Below are 24,932 nucleotides of genomic sequence, written 5' to 3' on the forward strand. Positions count from 1 at the left end.
ATCCAGAATAGCAGAGCATGTTTGGACTCATCAACATAACATCAAGTGATCTCAAGCTGAAATCATCCACAAGGAGGAACACTGGTTTAGGAGAAAATTCAAAGAAGCCGCATATATGTTGTCCAACAACGCATTTAGCCAAGCTAGCGTAGAGATACGCAACATATGTAAACCTATTATTAAGCGGAACACGAACAACTCACTCCCGCAAAACGATCAGCTTCCGCTAAAACCGATGAAGCGGAAAGAGGGGATAGGTGGAAGCATTCGAATGACCTATAAATAGTTAGATCTCGGAGAAATAAGTCCAGTAATCACTCGAAGACGATTGTGGATACTAACAATCGCAACGTCGTAAAGCAACTTGGCTTGTAAATAATTTTTAATTTTCATTTCTTGTTATTAGTTCAATTTTTATTTGTCGCTTGTATTTTATTTCATTGTAATTTCAGTTGTTTTGCTTGATATAATAGTTATTTTTTAGCTAATCTTTTTAATTTTCATAGATTCTTTCAAGGATTTTAAATTAATTTATATCATATTAGATAATGGAAGTCCGAACTAATGAAATATACTATGGGTGTGTATCATATACTATATTATGTATTTCTTTGCATAATCTACATATCTTTGTGAATAATTAATTTCTGAAATCATTTGATTACTTTATTTCTTTGGAAGATTCACACTTTTTTTTTGTATAAAGATGGAGAAGTAGAAAGCCAAAAATCTTCCCAAAAATGAATCTCTCCTAAAAATATACCACCATCAATTTAAATAAGATTTGCAAAATTTTAGATATCTCCACGCCATACCTAGATGATATAACGTATATATGTTTTTTCCACTTTCAAACAAATGAATATATGTTTATGAAAAAAAAGGATATCCAGAGCTTAGGATGAAGTTTCAGTTATGGGAGTATCAAACTTCAATCCATGCGGCAGCAAAATGGTGCAATAGTAGATTATGCTGAATTATAACGAGAAAGTTGGTTCAAAAAATTATGGTTATACTAACCCTGATAGAATGAACATTCATTTCTAAAATATGCTCTGCATAAACTCCTATTGAGAATACTTTTCCTACGCCTGAACAAAAATACGGACTCAGGACATGTCTCAATAGATTACTTTTAAGACAGGTTCTAAATTCTGCTTATCAAACCTCGGTCGAAAAACGAATATGGGACGGGCGCTGGAATTTACTGTGTGTGAATAAATTTACATTTCAGCTATCTGCTCGGTCAATACACACCCGTCTTTTAGACGAAAGTATATGCAATCTTGCAGTGTATAAGGAATATCAATTTGAGGTCTCAATAAAATGAGTGGATTCATATTTTCACAGACAGCCAGGCTGCAGTCAAGGCACTGACGAACTCAAGATTGACTTCGAGACTAAATAAACTTGAGAACCACAACAGATTCTGTATCTGTAGAGTAGGGAGGGTGAGTGTAGGCCCATAGCACTTAGGCCACATGTGACCCATTGTACATCCTCCCGAAGAGTTGTTCTCCTAAGTCATCGTCCATCCTGTCCTTTCCAGAAAGATCGACAGGTCACTGGGATACATCTCCTTTATATCGGCAGGTGTAGGCCAAGACTCGCCGAACACACACTCTTTTATTGACGATAACTCCGGAAACTCGCATAGGACATGTCTGACAGTTTCATCTTCCTGTTCACACATCTTGCATAGAGGTGTATCCAGTAGCCCCATAATATGGAGACCGAAACAGATTAATTCCACACTTGGTTTCTAGATACTCGGGAACTACGAGCAACGAAAAACTTAACGAGAATGCTAGACACGCATCATCTCCTTGTATTGGCCCTAAATCAACTGTGAGGTACCAAAATCTATGATACGAAACATTACTGAACAGGTCAACAAACAACATGAAAACAAAGATATATTTCCATTACAGATTGCAAGTCTGCATAGAGCATATTAAGATATACCTTATACGAGTCACAGGCTATCGGAAATAAATTTTTAAATGGTAAACAAATAATAAAACAAAAAGTTACATCGGAAATAAATTTTAGGGGTTGCGTTTTCCACCCCTTACAACCATGAGGTAAACCAAATAAATTACTGGCTGAGTGTCTTTTTGGTAGTACAAAACGTCAGGTTAATTTCAATATTGTAACTTTTTCAGTGCTTATGAAAAAAATTTCTATACAAATTTTATGTACCCCCTTTAAGGGACTGTATCTTAACAAGGGATGCTCCAATGAAGTTTCTTTATATGAAAGATCCTATCTTTTTTTCGATGAGGAATCACCTCTTTAAATGTTTTACACTTATTCAGTTACACCCTGTATAATTCGAAAAATAAATATCTTCTAAAATCATCGCTTTTCTTACCTGTGTTTCGACTTCATTTGCAAGTACTTGCCATTCCTTGGTATTTCTGTCCAACAACTCAGGGGCCCACTTTACTCCTCCCACCAATTTGATGGTTGCTGCCAAATCGCATTCGTTCGTACACACCCCTGGCGTCGTTGGTTTTGGTGTCGTGGTTGTAGTCGTAGTGGTAGTCGTGGATGTAGCAATGGTGGTTTCGATAGTACGAGATGTACTTGAAGTTGCCGCCTTAGCAGCTTCCAAGAGTTTCTCTATCGAAATGGGAGTTGTGGATGGGGTAGGCCAGCCAGTGAATTCGGTTGTCGCTCTGCAGAAAAAAATTCATGATTTAGTTAGGTCTTTCGAAATGATCACGGAACAAGGTAGTGACGACACCTCTTGCATACTTCTCTACGAGAAGGTTATTTAACTGCAACAAATCTGTTTGAAAAAATCTGTTTGAAATCTGTTTTTCCGTTAATCAGCTGTCGTCCCCATACGAAGAAACTTGTGCGAGCTAAAGACTAACGAGGTCTTACCTTTTAACGTGTGATTCCTAACCTAACCTAACCTAACCGAACACATATTAAAAAAATCTGTTGATAATCTGTTTTTTAGATAACCAGCTGTCGCCCCTTACGAACAACAACTCTGGCCCGGGTTTAAAGATTGTCTGAAGGTCGGGCTCGAACAACCGTACCAAAGAACTACTCACCTTGACCAACAGACTACCGTCCTTCCACAATGTTTTACGTTTGTTTGAAGGTGATTGACAATGTTTCGTGATGAATTTCACTAGTTCGGACTTCCATTGTCTATTATATAAAATGATTTAAAATCCCTGAAACAAGTAAAAAGAATAATTAAAAAAGAATAGTTGAAAATAACAATTATATTAAGCAACAATAAACCTGAAATGAAATGATAGTAAAATAACCTACAAGTAAAAATATAATAATTGAATAAATAAAAATTAAAGGAATGCAAAAAGAAAATAATAAAAATAAAAAAGTGTAGAGATTCCAAGTCACGTTAGTTCACGACGTTTCGATTGTTGGTATCTACAATCGTCTTCGGGTGATGACTGTCATCTTTCTCTTGCAGCTGATCACTTTTAATGATCTTCAGCGGAATGGATACTCCAAAGCGATGGTAGAAAAGACTTTGGCCAAAAGACAGCAGGAGCCTCGCAAGGAAGAGAAGCCGTCACAACCAGTGCTTGCACTTCCCTACATCAGAGGATTATCGGAGAGGATAAGAAGAATTGGTTCCAAGTACAACATTAGAACCTGTTTCAGATCCGGTAACACTATCCGTAGCAGCCTCACGAAAACCAGGCCCCCAAACGCGGACTGCGATTCCAAGAATTGCATTTACCGGATACCCTTTGAGTGCGGAAAATCCTATATTGGTGAAACTAAGAGGCCATTGAATATTCGCATTGCCGAGCACAAGAAGCACACACAGCGAGGAGAAACCAGCAAATCAGGAATAGCAGACCATGTTTGGACCCATCAACATAACATCGAGTGGTCCCAAGCTGAGATCTTGCACATTGAGGAACATTGGTTCAGGAGAAAATTTAAGGAAGCCGCATACATGTTGTCCAACAACGTATTCAGCCAGGCCAGCGTAGATATACGAAACATATGGAAACCCATCATCAAACGAGAAATGACCAACTCCCGCCAAATCGGTCATCTCTCACGGAATCAGTGAAGCGGAAAATGGAAAGTAGAGAAAGTGAAAGTATTTCAACGACCTATAAAATAGTCATCTCTCGGAGGAATCAGTCCAGTCATCACCCGAAGACGATTGTAGATACCAACAATCGAAACGTCGTGAACTAACGTGACTTGGAATCTCTACACTTTTTTATTTTTATTATTTTCTTTTTGCATTCCTTTAATTTTTATTTATTCAATTATTATATTTTTACTTGTAGGTTATTTTACTATCATTTCATTTCAGGTTTATTGTTGCTTAATATAATTTTTATTTTCAACTATTCTTTTTTAATTATTCTTTTTACTTGTTTCAGGGATTTCAAATCATTTTATATAATAGACAATGGAAGTCCGAACTAGTGAAATACAATGTTTTACGTTAGTCCGGTAGGTGACTTTTTACTGTAGGAGTTGTACGGACGAGGTGGCGCTACTTAGAGGCCGAGTTCAGAATATAAATGAGTAGTGTGATATTTCATTTCATTCTGTCTTTATTATATTTTATGAGTAAATGAAATTTCAAATTTTATTTGGTAGTTTAAATTTTAGTTAAGCAAAATATATAAAAATTATAAATAGGAATCTATTCTACAGTTTTCTAATATTTTTCATTTACTAAAGTTCGTAGAAACTTATATTTTACAAGTATGAAAACTTAAATATTATCAATAGGTATCAAATATAGACATGAAGGCAATGAAATAAAGATTACCAGTTATATTTAGAACTATTTCAAAACTTACAATGGGCTATATCTCACGAACGAAAGGTGATATCGAAAACTGCTCGAAACTGTTTCTAGAATAGTAAGGGGGAATAAAGTGACATGAAAGACAACTCACCCCCATCAACCCCCTAGGCCCCACCCACCAAAACACTTTGGCTTAAATGGAATATTTAATTAGGTTTTCATTGAACTACAAATTTATTAAAAATGTCAATTAAGTGAATGTTCAAAGTGGGTTCCGTTGTTTTGTAAACAATAGAGTCACAATTATTGCTTCACCCTGTAGAATTATTATTTATACCATTGGATAGCATTTTTATAGTCTTTTCAATGATGTATCACAAGTAGGGGTTTGCAATTCAAACCTTTTGAGTTTTGGTGGGTGGGGCCTAGAGGGTTGATGGGGGTGAGTTCTCTTTCATGTTACTTTAGTTCTCCCTTACTATCCTAGAAACAGTTTCAAGCATTTTTCGATATCAGCTTTCGTTCGTGAGATATAGCCCATTGTAAGTTTTAAAATTGACACTTTGTATAAAAAATTAGTTACGTTTCGTTTCCAGTGGAGGTGGTTTTGCGTTTCATCAGAGAAGGGATCTTGCTCCCGCCAACTTGGTTGGTGAAACGCGCGTCGAGAAGAGATATGCAGTTCTGGTATGACATCTCACAGTAAGGGATTGAAATGCATTTTCGATGGATAAATTGTCATTTGGAAAAAATCTCCATGTGGAAACTTACATTTTAGGAACTCAGAGGTATTTCTCAATTGCCTTGTCTTTTTTAGACCACTTACCTCGAAGGCCATCCTTTATGAATGGAAGGTGGTGTATTCCTAGCAGATTCTTCAATGTGGCTTTTTGGAGTCGTTCTTGTAGCTGACTTTCTGACGCCACCGCCTGGTCGAGATGGAAACACAACTTTACCTCCATTCGACGCAACAGGTTTTTTTGTGGTTGACGAAACTGAAGCAGAAATATCAGCAACGTTCGATGTGTTGTCTTCCTGGGAAGGTTTGAATCCAGGTGGCAAAAATGCTGATAAATCTACTGGTTGAACTTTGATACCTGATAAATTAAAATCTATCAAGAACTGGTATATGAAAATACATTTCATATTCTAAGTTTCTCAGCGATGATCAAAAATATAATTTGAACTGTATATGAATAAAAAATGAGATTTGAACGACTATGAAATCATTTTTTACCTTGTAAAGCATCCTGCTCAATCGGTTTCAATGTCGTACTGCTTGACAGTTTGTATCCTGGAGGTAAAAACTTGGACACGTCATCCGCTTTCGTGTTCTTTGATAAACCACTTTCCGTTGTACTCTTATATTTGGGCACTCTGTAACCTGGTGGTAGGAATTTAGATATATCATCGGCTTTAGTGTTTTTGAATATGCTACTTTCAGTAGTTTTCTCAGTCTTTGATAGCTTGTAACCGGGTGGAAGAAATTTGGATATGTCATCAGATTTGGTATTCTTGAGAAAACTACTACTTTCTGTAGTTTTTTCATCTGATTTGGGTAATTTATAACCAGGTGGCAAAAATTTAGAAATATCGTCAGCTTTAGTGATCTTTGATAAGCTTCCCTCAGTGGTTTTTTCTTCAGTAGATGATGGTTTGTATCCTGGTGGCAGAAACTTGGATATATCGTCGGATTTAGTATTCTTCAGAGAACTACTTTCGGTTGATTTTTCTTGCTCATTTTGTGGTTTATAACCCGGTGGTAGAAATTTAGAAATATCGTCCACTTTCACATCTGTTGATTTGCTGATCTCAGTTGTGGTTTTTCCATCACTCGTTTCTTCAACTTTTTTATTTTTGACTCTATTCAGAATTTCGTCCAATAACTTCGAACTCTTGTCATCACTTGCATTCAGTTTATATCCTGGTGGTAAAAGTGACGTCAATGTTACTTCAGTCATTTTTTTGTTTGGTTGGTCTCCTTGAGGCTGATTGACGTTGAAAGGTTTCTTGTTTTTAGGTTGGGGCCTTGGTCGTCTTGTGGTTGTTCTACGGTTGCTAGGAGAATATTTTCGAATATTCACTTGTGGATAGGGTGCTTTAGTTGTAGAAGTTGTGAGTTTTATATCTTCCATAGTGGACATATCTATTTTTTCCGGACTCTCTTTGATAACAGCAATATTGTTGCCCAACCCTCCTGTAACAAAACATAAAAGAAAAATTAAGAAAACTTGATTTATATGAGAGAAATACCTGTTAGCAAACCGGTAGACAAATCAGATTGGGCCCTATCCAATTTGTCGGTTAGACTTTCCGTCGATGTTTTAGGTTTTGTAGAACTAACAGTTGTAGTTTCTTCTTCGGTTGTATCTTCTTCTTCCGAATAGTTCTGCGTGGTTTCATCATCATCATGTTCTTGAGAGTGTTCATTGAGGAGCTTCACTCTAACATCTTGTTCTACTATTGAAGATGGAAGGTAGCTGTGAAATTCAATAAGATTTTTCATAATTTTTTTGAATACATTCGATGTTCAGAAAATTTTTGTCACTTTGAAATAGTTTCACTGATGAAACATTTTCCGATTTGAATACTCACCGTGCTCCGGAAACACTCCGGCTAGTTTGAACTGAAGCTATAACAACCCAGGTGTCTGTTGAATTTTCTACTTGTCTCATACCCGAAGATTCTGTGGCCGTTTTCAATGATTCTGTAACAGCTGGACTAGTAGTAGCAGAAGCTATGATGGTGTTGTTAATCACAGTTTTACTGGTTACCACTGAAGTTACTAGTTCTGGTTCTTCACCTAAGTCTTCGTAGTTTGCTACATGCTCGTCGTGTATAACAGGTATACTAAATGGAGTGACTACCTCTTCTTTGTCTGATTTCGTTTTATCCGAAGCTGACTGGAAATTTGCTTTGTTCGTTGTAATTGGTTTTGTTGAGGTGGTCGTGGAAGAACTTCCAGATGTGTTACTCGTTATATTTCCTTTGAGTTGTTCAACCTGAACGAATATTAATAATATAGAAATATTGTTAACACGCAGATATTTCACAAAGGGATGCAGATGGTATATGTGAAAAATTTGAGGCAAAAAATAATGCACCTAAGAATGTGAACTTTTCTCAGGTTTTTTCTCAAAATCTCTGAAAATGCTTGGTGAAATAATTGCTCAGTATTGTGTAGTTTGACACAATACTGAGCAAATTACCTCATACCGATTAAAAGAAACCTGATTGAAATTTTGTATTTGTAGTCAATTCGATACCAATATTCATTTCTGTTTGCTTGATTTGTACAACTTTGCGTATGAATTACTGACAAATGAGCATTATCTATATAGATAGGTCGAGCAACCATGTTAATTAAAAAGGACTGAAAATATGTATATTTTTACTGTACAGAATTGTGACTTCAATTTTGATATCATGACTACATGTCATCAATTCTTTGAGGATTTGTTTTGATGCAGAGGTCAGAGATATATATACATACATCAAGATACATAGAGTGTATCAATGATGGTTGGGGGAAGATACTTGCTCACCTATTTGAAATGTTTCAAATGAAAATTGTAGAAAGTGATGAAAAGTATCTTTCAAAAATAACTGAAAATATACAGGCTGTTCAATGAACGTGTGATTTGTCGATGTAATATTAAAAAGAAACACCCTTATTTTCACTCAGTTGTATTCCTCCATAAAAGTTCTCAAACAATTGAGTTAAGCTGGGTGCAGCCCCCTGGTGCATTCCCTGCACGGGTATATACGTTTTAAATGCGTAAAGAAGTAGACTTCTTCATACATATGTAATTGCTAAAATTTCGTTTTTCCATCTTCATCAACTTCGGAAATATAAGCCCGTACTGAGACTTTTAGGACACTCGGTATAATTAATGAATGTTTTGTGGTAAGTGACTGACATATGACGATACTTTCCGTGCGAAGCCAAGAAGGAGGATGGATAGGGAAACTTTCAGAAATATAATATTTGCCTCACCTGCTTTTCGTGCAGTTCGTGATGTTCTTCATCATCTTCTTCATCGTTGTAATCGCTACTGTGAATATCGTTTTCTAGACTACCATCCGATTTATTGTTCTCATGAGATTCATAAATTTCATCAGAGTAGTACTCGGTACTATCGAAGGGTTCTTGGGTATCCACTTCGACGTATTCGTAATTGTCATGAGTAGGCTCGGTAGCATTGACAACTGAGCTTTTCCCAATATTTGAAGTTTCATGAGGTGACTTGATTACCTCCACTTCATCATCGTTGTTGGTACCGAAGTCGTATTTGAGTGGCTCTTCCAAAAGTGGTTCTAAGTCCCCGGCCTTTTCTCTTTTGGGGATGAAGCTTTTTTTGTTTTTATCAAAGTTGAAAGCTAATGACTGTCCTAGCGATGAGCTCGAGCTTGAATCTGATTTGGGTTTCGCAGGTTGCTTTGTGGGACTTGAAACGTCTCCGTTAGTATTGACGAAATAGTTTCTCACTTGAGACTTGCCCGTCCTTTTGCTAGAGGCTGGTGCAACTATTCTGGTTCTGTAAAAAACGAAATCATATTAAAACTTTGGTTCCGAAAAAATGTTTTGCAATACCATTAGTACTCGAATAGGTATGTTTTTTCAGTAATTTTCGAAAATTTACTTTTTAGTCTCCCAAAGTTCCATCTTACAAACTAACTGTTTTAATTCCAAAATATAATGTATTATTTATGTGTTGTAATAGTATGGAACCAAGTGTGTTATTTCGTAGAAATTTCAAATATAATTGAAGGGACAGCAATATCAGCTATTATGAAAAACTATATATAGAAACTATATGCAGGAGATTATTAAATGAGTAATTTTTGGTGTACAAATGCAGTGAGTGCTCTAATTTTACGAATGAGTTTCACGTTTCAACAAATATTTTTTCCTAAACACATAATTTTCAAGTACAGATATATTTTGAATGAATGACGATGACACAGTGAAATTTTCGGAGTACAATAATGTCAGAAAAAGTTACAATACAGAGTGTCATCTCTTTCGACTGGTTGACAATATATTGTAGTGCATCACAGATAGTTTGGTTGCATGATATTCGAGTTGAATAGCTTCCTTTCAGGTAGTTTATCAGATCTACGAGAGAATGAATGTTATATCCCACAGATAATTAGCAAAAGGAATATATGGGAACCAATGTTGGAAAAACAAAGAAGCTCTTTTCCTTGACTACATCAATATATTGTAGTGCATCACAGATAGTTTGGTTGCATGATATTCGAGTTGAATAGCTTCCTTTCTGGTAGTTTATCAGATCTACGAGAGAATGAATGTTATATCCTACAGATAATTAGCAAAAGGAATACATGGGAACCAATGTTGGAAAAACGAAGAATCTCTTTTCCCTGACTACATCAATATATTGTAGTGCATCACAGATAGTTTGGTTGCATGATATTCGAGTTGAATAGCTTCCTTTCTGGTTGTTTATCAGATTTACGAGAGAGAGAATGTTATATCCTACAGATAATTAGAAGTAGGAATATATGGGAACCACTGTTGGAAAAACGAAGAATCTCTTTTCTTGACTATGTGATATCTTACTGGTTTGAATGGGAAATATATTGAAAAATATATAATATAATATAATATGATATTATATAATATAATATAATATTATATAATATAATATAAAATAATATTATATAATATAATATAATATAATATAATATAATATAATATAATATAATATAATATAATATTATATAATATAATATAATATAATATAATATAATATAATATAATATAATATAATATAATATAATATAATATAATATAATATAATATGAAATTATTCAGGAAGATTACTGGAAAAAAAAACACTCTTGAAACAACCATTTCCATATTAGCATTATATTATGCGAAATACACTCTTTCTTAATCAGTTTGTACTTCCAAACATTCGTCATTGAATTGGACCAGATATCATTCATAGGAAACGCTGCAAAATACAGTATATGGAAGAGTTACTATTTAAGAGTTCACTCAAAGTATCATCCCCATGATTAAATTGGAATGGGTATATTTTAAGGAGACATTAAGAAAGAAAGAGTACTTTCCAAACAACTATGTTTATATGATCCCTGAATTATTTTAATACAGAAGTAGAAAGCCAAAATATTTCATTCTCATGTTCAGCATCTCATGTTCAGCATCTTTTTTGGTTACATGACAAGATGAAACACTTATTTCATTCATAACATTACGACTTTGTATCATCGGAAGAGACAGTTCTACTCATGTCACGATGACGGTACGTAAAGAAATTCATATGCTCATTTGATTCAATCTCAGCCATAGGAATCTTGTTTAATTGAAAGAGGTATACTTTTCAGAACATATAAAGTCTATCCAAATCCAAGATAGAGTAAAACAAAACAAAACTGAAGCGTGCATGATGTTCACGTGATCGCCTAGTGTCAGATGGAAAGGGCAGCGTTCATTGGTGAATTCGCCTTCTTGGTACGAGTTCGGTACCAGCACAGGGTTGTAATCAGTCGTTTGCGTTTTTGTGTGGCGTGGGTTATAGTATATTGTTTAAAATTGTTTTCCAAGATGTCCAATACAGACACTGCTGATGACACTGAGAGCTATCCTCTGAGTCCAGCCAGGAAACGATCCAAAAAAAGATATTTTAGTGTTGAGATGAAAGAAGTGATTTTAAATGTGTTCAAGAAAGAGATGGAAGAAATTGAGACATCGACTGTCGACGAAGTCGTATCGAAAATTTCCGATAAAATTGGAGTGTGTTGCGCTTCGATTTACAATGTTTTACGGGAATATAAACAAAATCATACATTTTCCAAACCGAATACAAATCAGAATCGACAAACCATTATAAAATCAATAGATGATGCTGATAAATATGCAATCAGGAGGAAAGTGCATGAGTACTTTTTCAGAAATGAAATACCCACGATAGACAAAGTACTCACAGAAATAAATGAAGATGTTTTATTGCCAAGTTTTAAGCGGTCAACATTCCATAAAGTATTGAAACATTTGAATTTTGTATGGAAAAAACGAGGGCGCAATAGTTTATTATTGGATAGAGAGGAAATTGTGTTATGGAGGAGAGAGTATTTGACCAAAATTAAATATTATAGGGAACAACAGAGAACAATTTATTATATGGATGAAACCTGGGTTAATACTGGTCATACTACCCCTAAAGTATGGGTCGATGAAACTGTGACCTCATCTAGGAGGGTCTTTCTAGATAGACTATCCACCGGATTAACAAATCCATCAAGTAAACTTATATTTATATTAAGACCTGCCTCAATCTCAATATATAAAAAGTAACCTTATCGTTCGCGACGGTTAGAGAAGATTCCGACAACGTCTTCAAAGAAGGTTGAAATCCAAAATTGGCTGCAATCAAAGAATATTAGCTTTGAAGACTCAATTCTAAGAGTACAGCTACTAAAAACTGTTAAGGAGCGCAAGCTTGAATACCAAAAATATATAGTCCATACCACTGCGAGCTCAGTCCCATCGAGTTAATATGGACGGATGTGAAGAATTTTGTAGCTCATCATAACACCACGTTCAAATTTGCAGATCTCAAAGTACTTTTTGATGAGGCTTTGAAAAGAGTCACAGCGGAGAAATGAGAGAAGTGTGTTCGGCATGTGATATCGGAAGTCGAGACAAAGATGTGGAAGCTTGATAACATAATAGAGGCACAAATCGAGCCCAAAACTTGTGCATTTCACTTGTTATTATAAAAAAGTTTTCCTAAGTATGATATAGCATTTGCGATCAACAAGATGTTGGTTCTGGATACGACCTTGGCCAATGCTTGGGATTTTCAATATCATGTGCGTAGGGCATGTCAATTTTTACATCCACTCTATCTTGGATTTGAATTTGCTTTAGGTTTCGAAGAAAATACTATTCAATTTTTTACACGAGATCAAGTAAAATAGTGACAAAAAATATCAGACACTAATAAAGTAAGAATAAGAGAGGTACAATTATCGGTCAGTTTGGATGGAAGTAAGACATGATACCAATGAAACAGGTGGTCTTTAGAAAACCAGACTCGATTGAAAGGACGACAACTTTTTTTGCTTGATTTCTATGGACGGTAAGTCATTTCTTTATTGTGGAAGTTTAAACAACGTTGGATCCTTCTCTGGCAAGGATTTATACAAATCAGTTAATCGAACTCGAGCTATTTTTATTTGCGATCTCATAGTAAAACCCAAGCGAAGAGCTATCTGTATTCTAGAATACAAACAATTCAAGTTACCTGTTTTGTCTTATTTCGAATGATCGGTTTCTCGAAATACTGAATTTCGAAATTCTCTAACGTACCAAAAATGAGACATTATAACTTAATGCTGATTTCCATTTACCATTTACTCCAGTCCCCGTCTCTGACAATTCTTAGTTTAATTGTGAACATACAGTCATACTGAAAACACATTCCGCTATAATACTTCGAAGTTATGTTACATCCTCGAAAGTATTTTCTTTTCTCTGGTTGCTTGATCTCTATGAATTAATTATCTTTGTTTCGAAATGTTATGGAACATATTGAGTAGAAATATCTTCAATGCATAGTTTGTATGGACGGAACTCTGACCTTTGTTATGGCTCTGAATAAAATACATGAATTGAATTGTCTTCCAGGTGAGTTGAAATCAATCGTATTGCAACTAAAATGTAATATTAGCATTCTTTTGGTCCAGATCCGAAACCGAATCGAAGTTCACTTATACCTACATAAAATTCAAAGCCCACTATCTGGAATACTCCATAGTATTCCGCCAAGTTTCATTGTGAAAGTTCCAGGCGATGTAAATCATTTCACTGTTATGTGTTTCTAGGAATGATTTATACTCCTACTGCCATAGTAATGAATTCCTCAAGATGACTTCGTATTCTATTGTTCGGTGTTTGCTTTGTTCATTCAAGTTATCTGCTGTCTTTGAGTTCAAGAGGTACTTCAAGAAAATTTCTCATCATCTCATACTTTGCTAGAATTTATGATTTTGACACTTGTTCACTATTTCTAACGAAATGATAATCAATACCCTTGTAGTATATCTACAGAATAAACACCTGATACCCAGTTGGGAAAAAACTGTTGTCTCTTGACTCTCGACAATACATCCATAGTAAATACCAGAAAATAATTATGTGTTAATTCTTCGGGAACACTGAGTGATATGGGTTAAAAACAAAATGACTGCCAGGTTGAGAAACAGAAATGAATGTAGAGTTAAAACAAATGTATTAATAAATGAAATGTCAAGAATATACTAAATAGAGAAATAATAATAAAACCAAAGCTAAAAGATACGAGTAACATCAAACTTTATGGACATCAATATTAATTTGAATAAAAACATATTGCGACGGGCAAATTTCTATAATCTGGGATACATTTGTTGAAAACAAGAAGATATAGTCCAGGAATATTATTCAAATGAAGGCAAGTATCTCGGAATAAAAGATGGTCACTTGTAAAGTTGTGTAAATCTTTATTTTGGCACTCTTAAACTTGACTCGAAACCTATTTAGAGTAGAGTAGAGTGTCCGCGACTACAGGTATGCCAAGGTCAAAGGTAAAAAATCGATTAGTAACATATTTACTGCGAATATCTCGTTTCCTATGGGTTTTATGCTACTCATATTTGAAATGAAATATTGTAGAGGATTGAATTCTCTACAACTTTTGTTTAAACATTTGTTCATATCCTGAACCATTTTCGAAATAGAGGGCGGAACGCGCGTATTGTTTAGTTATTTAGAGTATCATTTGTGGTCAACCCCTGTAGTCCCGATTAAAAACACGCCATATAAAGTTTATGAACTATTGATGAATATATGACGAAGATCACTGGTTGATAATTTCATGAAATAAAATTATAAACCGCTTATGACCGCTTTCAATCTGTCAAAATCAATGATTGTGAAGTTTCAGTTGATCCATTATTACTTTCCCAAAGAATAACAGTCAGCAAGCCATTTGAAGAATATCTCAAATATGAATTGAGCCTGTATCCAATATAATGATTGCATGGGAAAAACAAGGATATCGACATTATATGAAAATATAACATTCATCGTTCATTATGGATGATGGATTTCTTCTGCATCGCGTTGTATGAAGTAGAGAAGACACTTTTTCTATTATTATAGATTGATATGTAGTTTATTTACAAAGGAATTATGGTTCGGAAGTTATTGTTGCATTTCATGAATATTCAGACTGTATTGAAAACATAAAAAATGAAGTAGTAGAGAAGAATTGCTGTCCTTTTAAAAACATACAAAGTTTGTTCCGGCGAAACCTTATTTGTACCTATCACCCAAGAAAAATTTCTATCAAATCGAATTGATAAAAAAAGCCAATCAATATGCTTGTTGAAAATTTACAAGCTGTTAATATCACAACAAAACAGGTCAGAGATGATGCGGATGTTCTCATTATTAAAACAGCTATTGATGAATCGGAACGTCAAAAAACTTCTGTTATAATAGGAGAAGATAATGATTCACTTGACATTTCAATTGGGCTCACCCTTTCTCATCATCAAGAAATGTTCTTCAAAAAAATTGGCAAAGGAAATGTAAACACTGAAATATACACTAAAGTTTCGATGAATAACCTCGTCCTAAAAAACACATATTGTTTCATCACCCAATACGTGGATGTGACACAACTTCTGCACTCTTTAGAATGGTTGTGGTTCGCGATATGGATGCCGGAAGCAGAGTTGCAGTGATTTTAGCTTTCTCCAGTGTAATGGATAAGTTTGTCTTAACGCTTTACCTCAGAGTGATATCAATGAAGACGGTAGTTTCGACCACGAAATCCTGAAAGAACTGAAACAAATGTTGAAGACGAGAACAAGAGGAATTTGAAATTTTACAGCAACTAGAAGACGATGAAGAAGAAGAATGAAAACATGAAAATTAGAATTTTTAGTAGTTTTCAATAAAAACATTGTTTAAAATCTTCATTCTATTTTTTCATTTAGTTAGGAAATAATTAGTATAAATAAGTGTGGTGATATTGGATGATTAATGCACTAGTTTTGAGGTCTAGTTTCATCTAATCCACAGACTTTTTTATTGGTTATTATATGGATTTTGTCGATTCCTCATTTGAAAATTGTTGAATTGATCATACATTTGAGAAAAATTCGTTTTTATAGAAAGTTATTCACAAATTCAAAAAGTAATTAACACAAAACATCATTCTTCATTTCGCCTATTATAATGAATATATTTTGTGAAGACAAAAATTTCCATTTTGTTCTTATTTTGGCAACTGGTTGAAAGTGCTGTTGGAAACAAAACTCCGAATTTGAAATTTTGATTCTCAACATAGTTCAACAAAAATGTTCACTCATGAACTTGGGAAAAAAACAATTTTTGTATTGTCTCATATCGAGGTGAAAGTTATCCATTTCAATTGAAATATAAGATATAAATAAATGTCACCAACCTGTGGTTCAAATAATCCGGTCTGTTATTGCTACCAAAATGGATTGAGTTTCCTCTGGTATCTTCCAGTGGTTCTCTGAATCCTTCAGGTGACCCTACTCTTTGTTTTTCTGGAAAGCCTCTTGTGGACTTGAAATTCTCGAAACGTCCTGATTCTCTAGCGGGGTTCTGCAGCGTTATCTGCCCTAAAAACGTTTCTGTTTGAGATGGATCTCTGTTGTGTGTTTTGGCGAAGAGATGTGAGTAGTTTGGCCTGATGGTAGTGGGTTTTAGGTTTTGGAGTTGTCTGAATCCTGAAGGAGTGGATCTTTGGCCCGTATTCTGATCCTGAAAGGAGAACTGGTTGTATAGGTTTCCATCCTGGAACTGAAATAATAGTTGCTTACAGGGAATAGAAATGGAGTAAACATCAAAATATCTTTATGTGCTGACGCAAAATGTGCTTCCCTTTTTACTTTCAAATGGGACTAGAATGGAAATATTGTGCCACCTATTGAATATCTTTCTTTCTCAAATGAAAAGTTATATATTGTGATAACTCAATTGATACGTACTTTAATTCTCTATTCACTACTGAAGAACAGTTTATGAGCTGATTTTATATCATATTATAAACTGAACTTCGCCTTTTGCTTTGGGCCAAATTCATATCATATGTGTATTTTTTTTTTGTTCTATGTATGTAAGCAATAAAGTCGTTTATTATTATTATTTGTGAAAACCGAATACTGGACGATTTGCAATTTTATGCTTTCTTATGAATTGGCAAACAGAAGATAATTATTATAATTTCAATACAAAATTATTCGAAACTCTCTTCATTTCATTCTATTCATTTTCTGACAATGATGATATCTGTTCACAATTTCATTTTATACATTCCGGAATATTGAGTTTCAAACCTTTCATCTGGGGAAGGAGGTAAGTAACATACATTTATACGCCCATTCTACAAGCTGTTTTTATTTTCATTCATGCGTACTTTTGATGTACTTTCAGTTTGACCCATGTTAAACATCGGACACGACTTTGTTATTTTCAATTGTTATTTTTGGTTTCATAAGGTTTAGACTTTTATTTTATAAGAACTTTTTACTTATTTACTTCAGGCTGACTCAGGTAAATTATTGTTTTATCTTCTCAATTCTCGTCTCTTTTATCATCATTCAGTTTGAGTCTAGTTGCAGTAAACCAAGTGTCTGTTGGATTCTATTTTATAAGTTAGGCTGCCGTGGGAATTACTTGAGCATAGTAAGGTAGCAAATTATACACAATTCATACAACATTTAATGCTAACAGTTGTTTCGACCTACTGTGTCATCTTCTGGTATATGATGTCATCTCCTTAAATATTAAAAGTTGCATTAGTAGGTAGAAAGAGGTATCAAGAGGCATTTGGGAAATTACTAATAACATTATTGATGATTGATATAAGTAGTTTCCCAAATGCCCTTGATACTTCTCTCAACATACTAACGAAACTTTTAGTATTTAATGCAACTTTTATTATTTAAGGAGATGGCATCATATACCTAGGTGCTGATAACTTGCTCAGAAGATGACCTATTCCCACTTCTTGTCGGAATCATTGGAGAAGGGCTGCCAGATTGACTCACTGTATAATGACTTCTTTAAGGCGTTTGACAGGGTCAACCATAACCTCTTACTCCAAAAGCTCAACAGATATGATGTAGGTGGGGTTCTACTGGAATGGATTAGTAGTTATCTCACGAATAGGACTCAAGTGGTTAGGGCAAATTATCACTACTCCACGTTATTCAAAGTAACCTCTGGTATTCCTCAGGGGTTACTCCTCGGTCCCTTATAATAATAATAATAAATCGTCTTTATTCATCTTTGGACACATATGTAAAGAGATGCCAATAATAGGTATTCGATAAAGATAAAGTGGCGAAGTGTCACCAGTGGGTGTTTTTTAACTTAACTATGGAAATACAATATTAATTTAAAATTTTTTTAATCTTCTCAGCTATAATATCTACGATGAGTATAATTCTATTACATTGTAGAATAATTTTGCTGTCTGATATCTATCAAATTAATGAGTACCTTAAATACATAAAGTGATTGACTGGTCATTATCCGTTTTGTAGATGCAGAGTTCGACATTTGTTAATCATATTGAGCTGATAATAGGGATTTCAACTTTTTTTTGAAGTTCATCAGAGTATATGTACTGTAATCATGGGGAAGTGGATTATAGAACTTACAGGCGTAATACGTGAAAGATCGCTGAAAAATGGAAGTTTTATGTTTGTACATTGCCAGTAACCCCGAGTTACGAGTGTTATAATAACTCAGATTCCCTATTTTAATTAGTTTGTTATATAGATATGTTGGTGTTCTATATTTCAGTACTTCATGAGTCATATTTAATATATGTAATTTTCTCATATCTAAAAATTTCAGTTTTCGCATTTCCCGATATTTATGACTTATGTGCTCATATTTACGTATTCCGAAGGAAAGTCTGATACAAGAGTTCTGTATTTTTTGAAGTTGACTATTGTCAACACTCAGAAGAAGCGGGTCCATAAATGTAGTCACAGTAAGCCAGTTTCGATAAAATGAATGATTCACATACACGAATTTTCAGAGCGGAACTCATGAATTGTCTACTTAGATAAAGTTGTTTGAGTGTATTATATGAACCTCGGCAAAGTTGATTGACATGTTTCGTGAACCTCATTTCATTGTCTAATCAGAGTCCGAGATTTTTTGTTTCATTTTTCATGGGAATTTTTTCCCCACCCCAAATGATGTCGATTGAGGTACTGGCTAGATTACGTTTTAGCTTCGGTCCGAAAAACAATGCACTGGACTTACTCGCGTTCAACTTCAGATTATGTGCTGCAGATACATTTATCAAAGAATCCAGATCCGATGTTGAATTTGTGAAGCTGTTTGTATGTTCGTTTGGTTTTTAATTGACTCTTTATTTTCGTTGAATTTATGAAAGAATCTGGATAATTAAATAATTAAATCTGTTTTGAAAGATAACGCTTATCCAGATTCTTTCATACGAATTTTCAGAGCGGAACTCATGAATTGTCTACTTAGATAAAGTTGTTTGAGTGTATTATATGAACCTCGGCAAAGTTGATTGACATGTTTCGTGAACCTCATTTCATTGTCTAATCAGAGTCCGAGATTTTTTGTTTCATTTTTCATGGGAATTTTTTCCCCACCCCAAATGATGTCGATTGAGGTACTGGCTAGATTACGTTTTAGCTTCGGTCCGAAAAACAATGCACTGGACTTACTCGCGTTCAACTTCAGATTATGTGCTGCAGATACATTTATCAAAGAATCCAGATCCGATGTTGAATTTGTGAAGCTGTTTGTATGTTCGTTTGGTTTTTAATTGACTCTTTATTTTCGTTGAATTTATGAAAGAATCTGGATAATTAAATAATTAAATCTGTTTTGAAAGATAACGCTTATCCAGATTCTTTCATAAATTCAACGATAAATTCAATAGAAAATAAAGAGTCAATTAAAAACCAAACGAACATGCAAACAGCTTCACAAATTCAACAACATCCAACTCAACAATTACCAACTCAACATCCAACGACACCTTTTACAACTAACGTTATACCTTACATTCCAAGACTATCTGAAAAAATAAGACGAATTGGAAATAGATATGATGTTAGAACTACTTTCAGAACAAAAAATATACTGAGATCTATACTCACACATACAAAACCCAACAACACTGAAGAAAAAAACAAAAAATTGTATTTATAAAATACCTTGTTCTTGTGGTAAAAGTTACATTGGTGAAACCTCAAGACCATTGAAAGTGCGTGAGAATGAACATCGAGATTATATAAAAAATAGACAATTGACAGGATCAAAATTATCAGAACACATTTTAAAATCAGACGGTGAACATCGGGTGGAATGGAATAGGACAAGAAAGATTACCAATGAGCCTCATTCTAAGAGACGTAAGCTAAAAGAATCAGCGTATATTCTCATGTCTGGAGAGAATTGTATCTCGAATAGCTCCTTAGAAATAGACCGTACTTGGCTACCCATCTTGAAGAAAACTTTGGATAGTGGCGAAATGGCAACAAACTGATATCGGAGAGTACCTTGTATTACATCGAATATTTCAGTTGTCAATCAACAACATTGACATCATTTCATATTTCAAAACTTCTTTGACATCTGTCGAAGAAGTAAAGAAATAAGCTCTCAAAAAAAAGGAATAACTGCGTATATATTCGAATTTTTATCCATTTCTGAAGACGGAGGCAGATTTTGGCCTCCGAAACGTAAAAGATTAGTATAATTTCTTAATAATTTTTTTGATAGGCAAAATTGTGAAATACGACAAGTTACTGATAAATAGAAGATTTTTCTTTGTGAAAAATACTTTGATTTTTACGCAGTAACTTATCGGGGTAAACTAAAAAGTTTGCCCTTCTACACTTGTATAAAGTTCTCCATTATAATTTTTATATTTTTTCAGATTGTGGAAGGTAACAATTACTCAAAAAAAAAGGTCGATAAAAAACTGATTTTTTCCTCCACAAAAAATGACTTTCGTTGAATACTTTTCGATATTATTAACGGCCAATTCAGTTGAGCTAAACTCTTAGAAAATATTTATCTACATGTTCAAAACCGCTCAATTCGACAGCAACAAACATTTTACATACCATTTTATCGTTTGAACCACACATTTAATAGCTGCATTCCAAAAATCTTACGATTAGCCAATAGTAACGTTGATCTTGAAATGTTTAACATCTCCTTTCATCATTTTAAAACTTAATAACGGAATACTGTGCTTTAATGTTTTAGTGTATATTTTATGGTAGTATATGTTTCATTGTCACTCATTGTTTTTTGTCGTTTTATACTCCAAAATTAACCTCTTTCAAACTTTAAATTTATCCCATTCAAGCTATTCTTAGTTGGAATTTGTAATTCAGTACCTTATTTGATTTTATTTTATTAATAATTTAACATTGTAATTTATACTTTGAATAGACTTGCCCGTAAATAAATAAATAAATAAATGAAATAAATGACACAGTGTGTCGAAACAGCTGTTAGAATTGAATGTTAGTGTTGTGTAAATTGTGAAGTATTATTTTCAATGATCCATTCAATCCATTCAATGAAAATGAGTTTACACATATTACAAGCCGAAACTGTAGAACAAATAATACACATTTTGTTGGTACAACAAAACTACATGAATCGTTGTAAATTATGAGCAGTCTGTAGAAGTTGCGGCCCTCACAGGGGGCCCCAACTACTACAGATCATAGTACAGAAAGTTGACTTCATTTCAGTAATTCGTGTAGATAGCATATTTAGATTAAACTTACGTTCAATATTTGGGATGGTCGTGGCGTTCTGTACTGTGGAAGCGTGTTCTGCAGGTGTATTGGAAGGTCCGAGGTTTGGAGGTCCCGCGATTGTAGGTAGCTCGAGTGTGAATCCAGGGTTCGAAAGGGAGATTGTTGAAATGGAACGATCTCCGAAGGGTTGATGTACTGATTTTGATTCCGCTGCAATGGATAAAATGGAGAGCCTGCCTGCCCCGTGAAAACGTAGTCCTGACCTGTAAATGAAGATGAAGCAGTTGAAGTTTTGGTGTTTCAATAGGAGTTCATTATAATGGTTGTAAGTTTAACTTCAATTTTCGACTGTAATATAATTGGTTTAAAGAAAAAACTATTATTCGTGGATCAGATTTCAATAGAAGCTTCGGAATTTGAGGAAATGTATTGAATGAATTCTGCTAGGAATTTTGGGAGTTGGGAAAATAATCATTCCATGAGTGACTCCTATAATAACAACGATAAATTTAACAGCCAGGAGTTCCAGTTTGATGACAGACTTATTGGATACACCAAACTCAAAAGTCCACTGCCACCCTATTGTTGAGAAATATTATGCAAACTTTATTGGGGTTTTCATGTCAAGTTAGCGTTATTTCTCTCAAGTTCACCTCAAGTTCCGATGATCACATCTTCGGAGTGGATGGTGATACGAGTACTTATCGCGAAAAAAAATCTTCATATCAATAAGTATCACCATTACCATTATTGATGTCTGTTTTAGATAGACGTACTATAAATTCTTGCTATAAAGTGTTTCCCAGCTAAAATCTGTCACCAGCCTGATATCGGGAAAAACAGAAAATTGCTCAACGCCTCCCCTTAGGGACAATTCTACAATAAAAAAACATCTTGGCATCATCACCCCAGCACTCTCACAACGTTATTTCAGAATAATCACAAGGACTTTCGTACTTACGATACAATAGTTTTAAAAAATTCAGTGACAAATATATCTGCATAATGCAATCAAGAGTCGACTTGCTGTTGTGAAGAATTCAATAAAAAATTAGTGTCAGGTTTATCATATGAAATTGAGCTATGTGATAAACATTTCGGATTTTGAATATTCTCACAAATGAAAGTCAAATAGTGATGAATCAGGTGATTTCGTAAATCATTTCATTGGGTATCGTCTTCCAAACAATTTTGCTGTGAAATTTTCATTCGAAATCTGACGTACAGGTGCAACAAAGGTGCTTTTAGAAGTTGAAATGACCCTCAAGTGAATAATCATCGTCTTCAAGTAGCTTATTGTGGGATTCCCAGTTATATTGAGAAATTCAAGAAATTTTCAACAGTTGAAGTTACCATCAATAAAACATGGGCCTAAAATATGGTTCCTGTAAGTCCAGTCAATTCATTTCAAAACGTTTAGTGATTGCTTTTATGAATAATAAATGTTGGTGAGTTGAATTGTATGTAGGAGCCCTGAAGATGCATAAGCCTCTATAGCGATAAAGAAAGCTCAGTCCAAACATTCAATTTCTGGAATTTAAGTGATATTTCATTGTGAGACTTTCAGTGAATAGTTTACAAAAAAAGCACGTGTTTAGTTATACAAGAGAACACGAAAACGCATGAGGAAGCTATTGTATAGCGAAACACATTTTGCGGTTTTTTAAGCGATTCAGCGAAAATCTCGCAATGAATTTTCACTTGAATACTTTATGGATTTCCATCAAGTATCGACCAATTCCATCACATGACTTCTAGAATGTTGCATGAGTTTTATTGAGTGATTTGCGTCACTCTAGTCCTCAAGATTCTTTACCAATAAATAACTGACTTCTAATTTCACAAAATTCTATTCGTCTTTGTTCGTTCATGATTCAAACTTCATGAACTTTCTCCTTTCCTTATATCACGTATTGAGGTACTTATATCACAATTTTTTGAAAATATAAGCAGCAACTGAAAAAGATATGAAGGGATTGAAGATGAGTGTCGCGCAGTGATTTCACAAATGTGAAGACATTCAGATTATCACTTATCACTTGTATGTTTCACAGTTTGAACTTTTCATATGATCAGGTAATGGAAAAAATGATAGTTTCATTTATATCCCCAGGTATTCGATTAGATTTCCGATAGAAAGCAACACTAACAGATTATTTTTTGATTGATTTCTGAATAGTTACCAGTTGCCAGGAGAATAACTTCCACCAGACTTGACAAGGTAGCGGGCAGATACTCCTTTATGGACAGTCCGGAATGACAAAAGATCTCCAAGTACGGCTAGCAGGAAAAAGATCGTGATGTTTTCTCTTGGAATGTTGTTCGGGGCGAACAATCTCAGGAAGAGGGGTTGTGTGGCGTTACACGATTATTCTAGTTTCCCGTCGTTTCGATAGACTTCAGCGAATTCCTCATCGGCTTCGAGTTACTTCGATTACCATATATAAACACTACCCACTCGCATATCGGATAGTTAAGTTTAACTGACAGTGCGGTACAGAGCGACTCAATAAGGTGATAGACATTTGAATATTAGTTGAAGTTTTAGTTGAAGTGTTTGTTTGTATTAACAGTGCAATAAAGTTAAGTTTTGATTATTGTACAGTGTAGTTAATTATTGGTGAATCCACGGGAAAAACGTAACACTATTATGATATTATTCTCTGGAGTAATTTCTGCTTACAAATTTTGAAAATATAATACTGAGTAATGCACTGTACAGAACCCACCCCAACCTCTGTGTTTGAAATAATTTTATTATTCACAAATACTGTCTTATTCGCACAATTATGAACGATTCATTCGTTCAGGATGTTGAAACAGGAATGAATTCTCTTGGAGAAATATAAAATAAATAGTCACTGACTACACCTCTAACTTCCGAAATATGTGACATAGTATTATATTACTTAGTTGTACTCATTTTGAACCTAACCTAGTACAAACACATACACTTCGTTACAGTACAGGTTGAAGAAAAACTCATACTCTCATCTTTCATACTTCCATCTTCAATGAACACAATAATATGAGTAGGTTGCAAAAAATTGAAATCAAAAACATTCCGGGATATTCCTCTTCAATGCTGAGAAAAATCAATTGCAAGACCCAAGTACATACCATTGTAATGTTCGCCGCATACTCCGAAACACATTAAAGTGCCAAATAGTGAATTTCCCAACCGAAGAGTCCTGCTATGCTCCACATCCAGTTCCACAATCATCATCTGCAGGTACAGATTTTCCATATCGGAAACGTACATACAGTAAATCTCATTCGAATTCATGTGCCCAACGGAAGTAATTCT

At 34.4% G+C, this 24,932-nt stretch overlaps 1 protein-coding gene across 2 annotated transcripts in view; it reads right to left on the reverse strand.

Annotated features, from left to right (window-relative positions):
* Positions 1 to 24,932, reverse strand: part of LOC111507743 (uncharacterized) — a 413,420-nt gene that overhangs the window by 15,096 nt on the left and 373,392 nt on the right. The window contains exons 3-10 of one of the 2 annotated variants that reach the window (XM_074182759.1): positions 21,653 to 21,888; positions 16,282 to 16,607; positions 8,769 to 9,309; positions 7,367 to 7,773; positions 7,025 to 7,251; positions 6,009 to 6,968; positions 5,598 to 5,868; positions 2,375 to 2,681 (exon numbers count right to left, since the gene is read on the reverse strand). In XM_074182759.1, coding sequence (XP_074038860.1) covers positions 2,375 to 2,681; positions 5,598 to 5,868; positions 6,009 to 6,968; positions 7,025 to 7,251; positions 7,367 to 7,773; positions 8,769 to 9,309; positions 16,282 to 16,607; positions 21,653 to 21,888 — 3,275 coding nt within the window. Of the gene's footprint in view, positions 1 to 2,374; positions 2,682 to 5,597; positions 5,869 to 6,008; positions 6,969 to 7,024; positions 7,252 to 7,366; positions 7,774 to 8,768; positions 9,310 to 16,281; positions 16,647 to 21,652; positions 21,889 to 24,932 lie in introns of both variants that reach the window. The other variant, XM_074182758.1, reaches the window with a different exon arrangement.

The sequence above is a fragment of the Leptinotarsa decemlineata genome, unplaced genomic scaffold (assembly GCF_025532065.1).
Source record: "Leptinotarsa decemlineata unplaced genomic scaffold, Ldec_3_MD MMD2_tig00026328_RagTag_RagTag, whole genome shotgun sequence".
NCBI classification, from domain to species: Eukaryota; Metazoa; Arthropoda; class Insecta; order Coleoptera; family Chrysomelidae; genus Leptinotarsa; species Leptinotarsa decemlineata.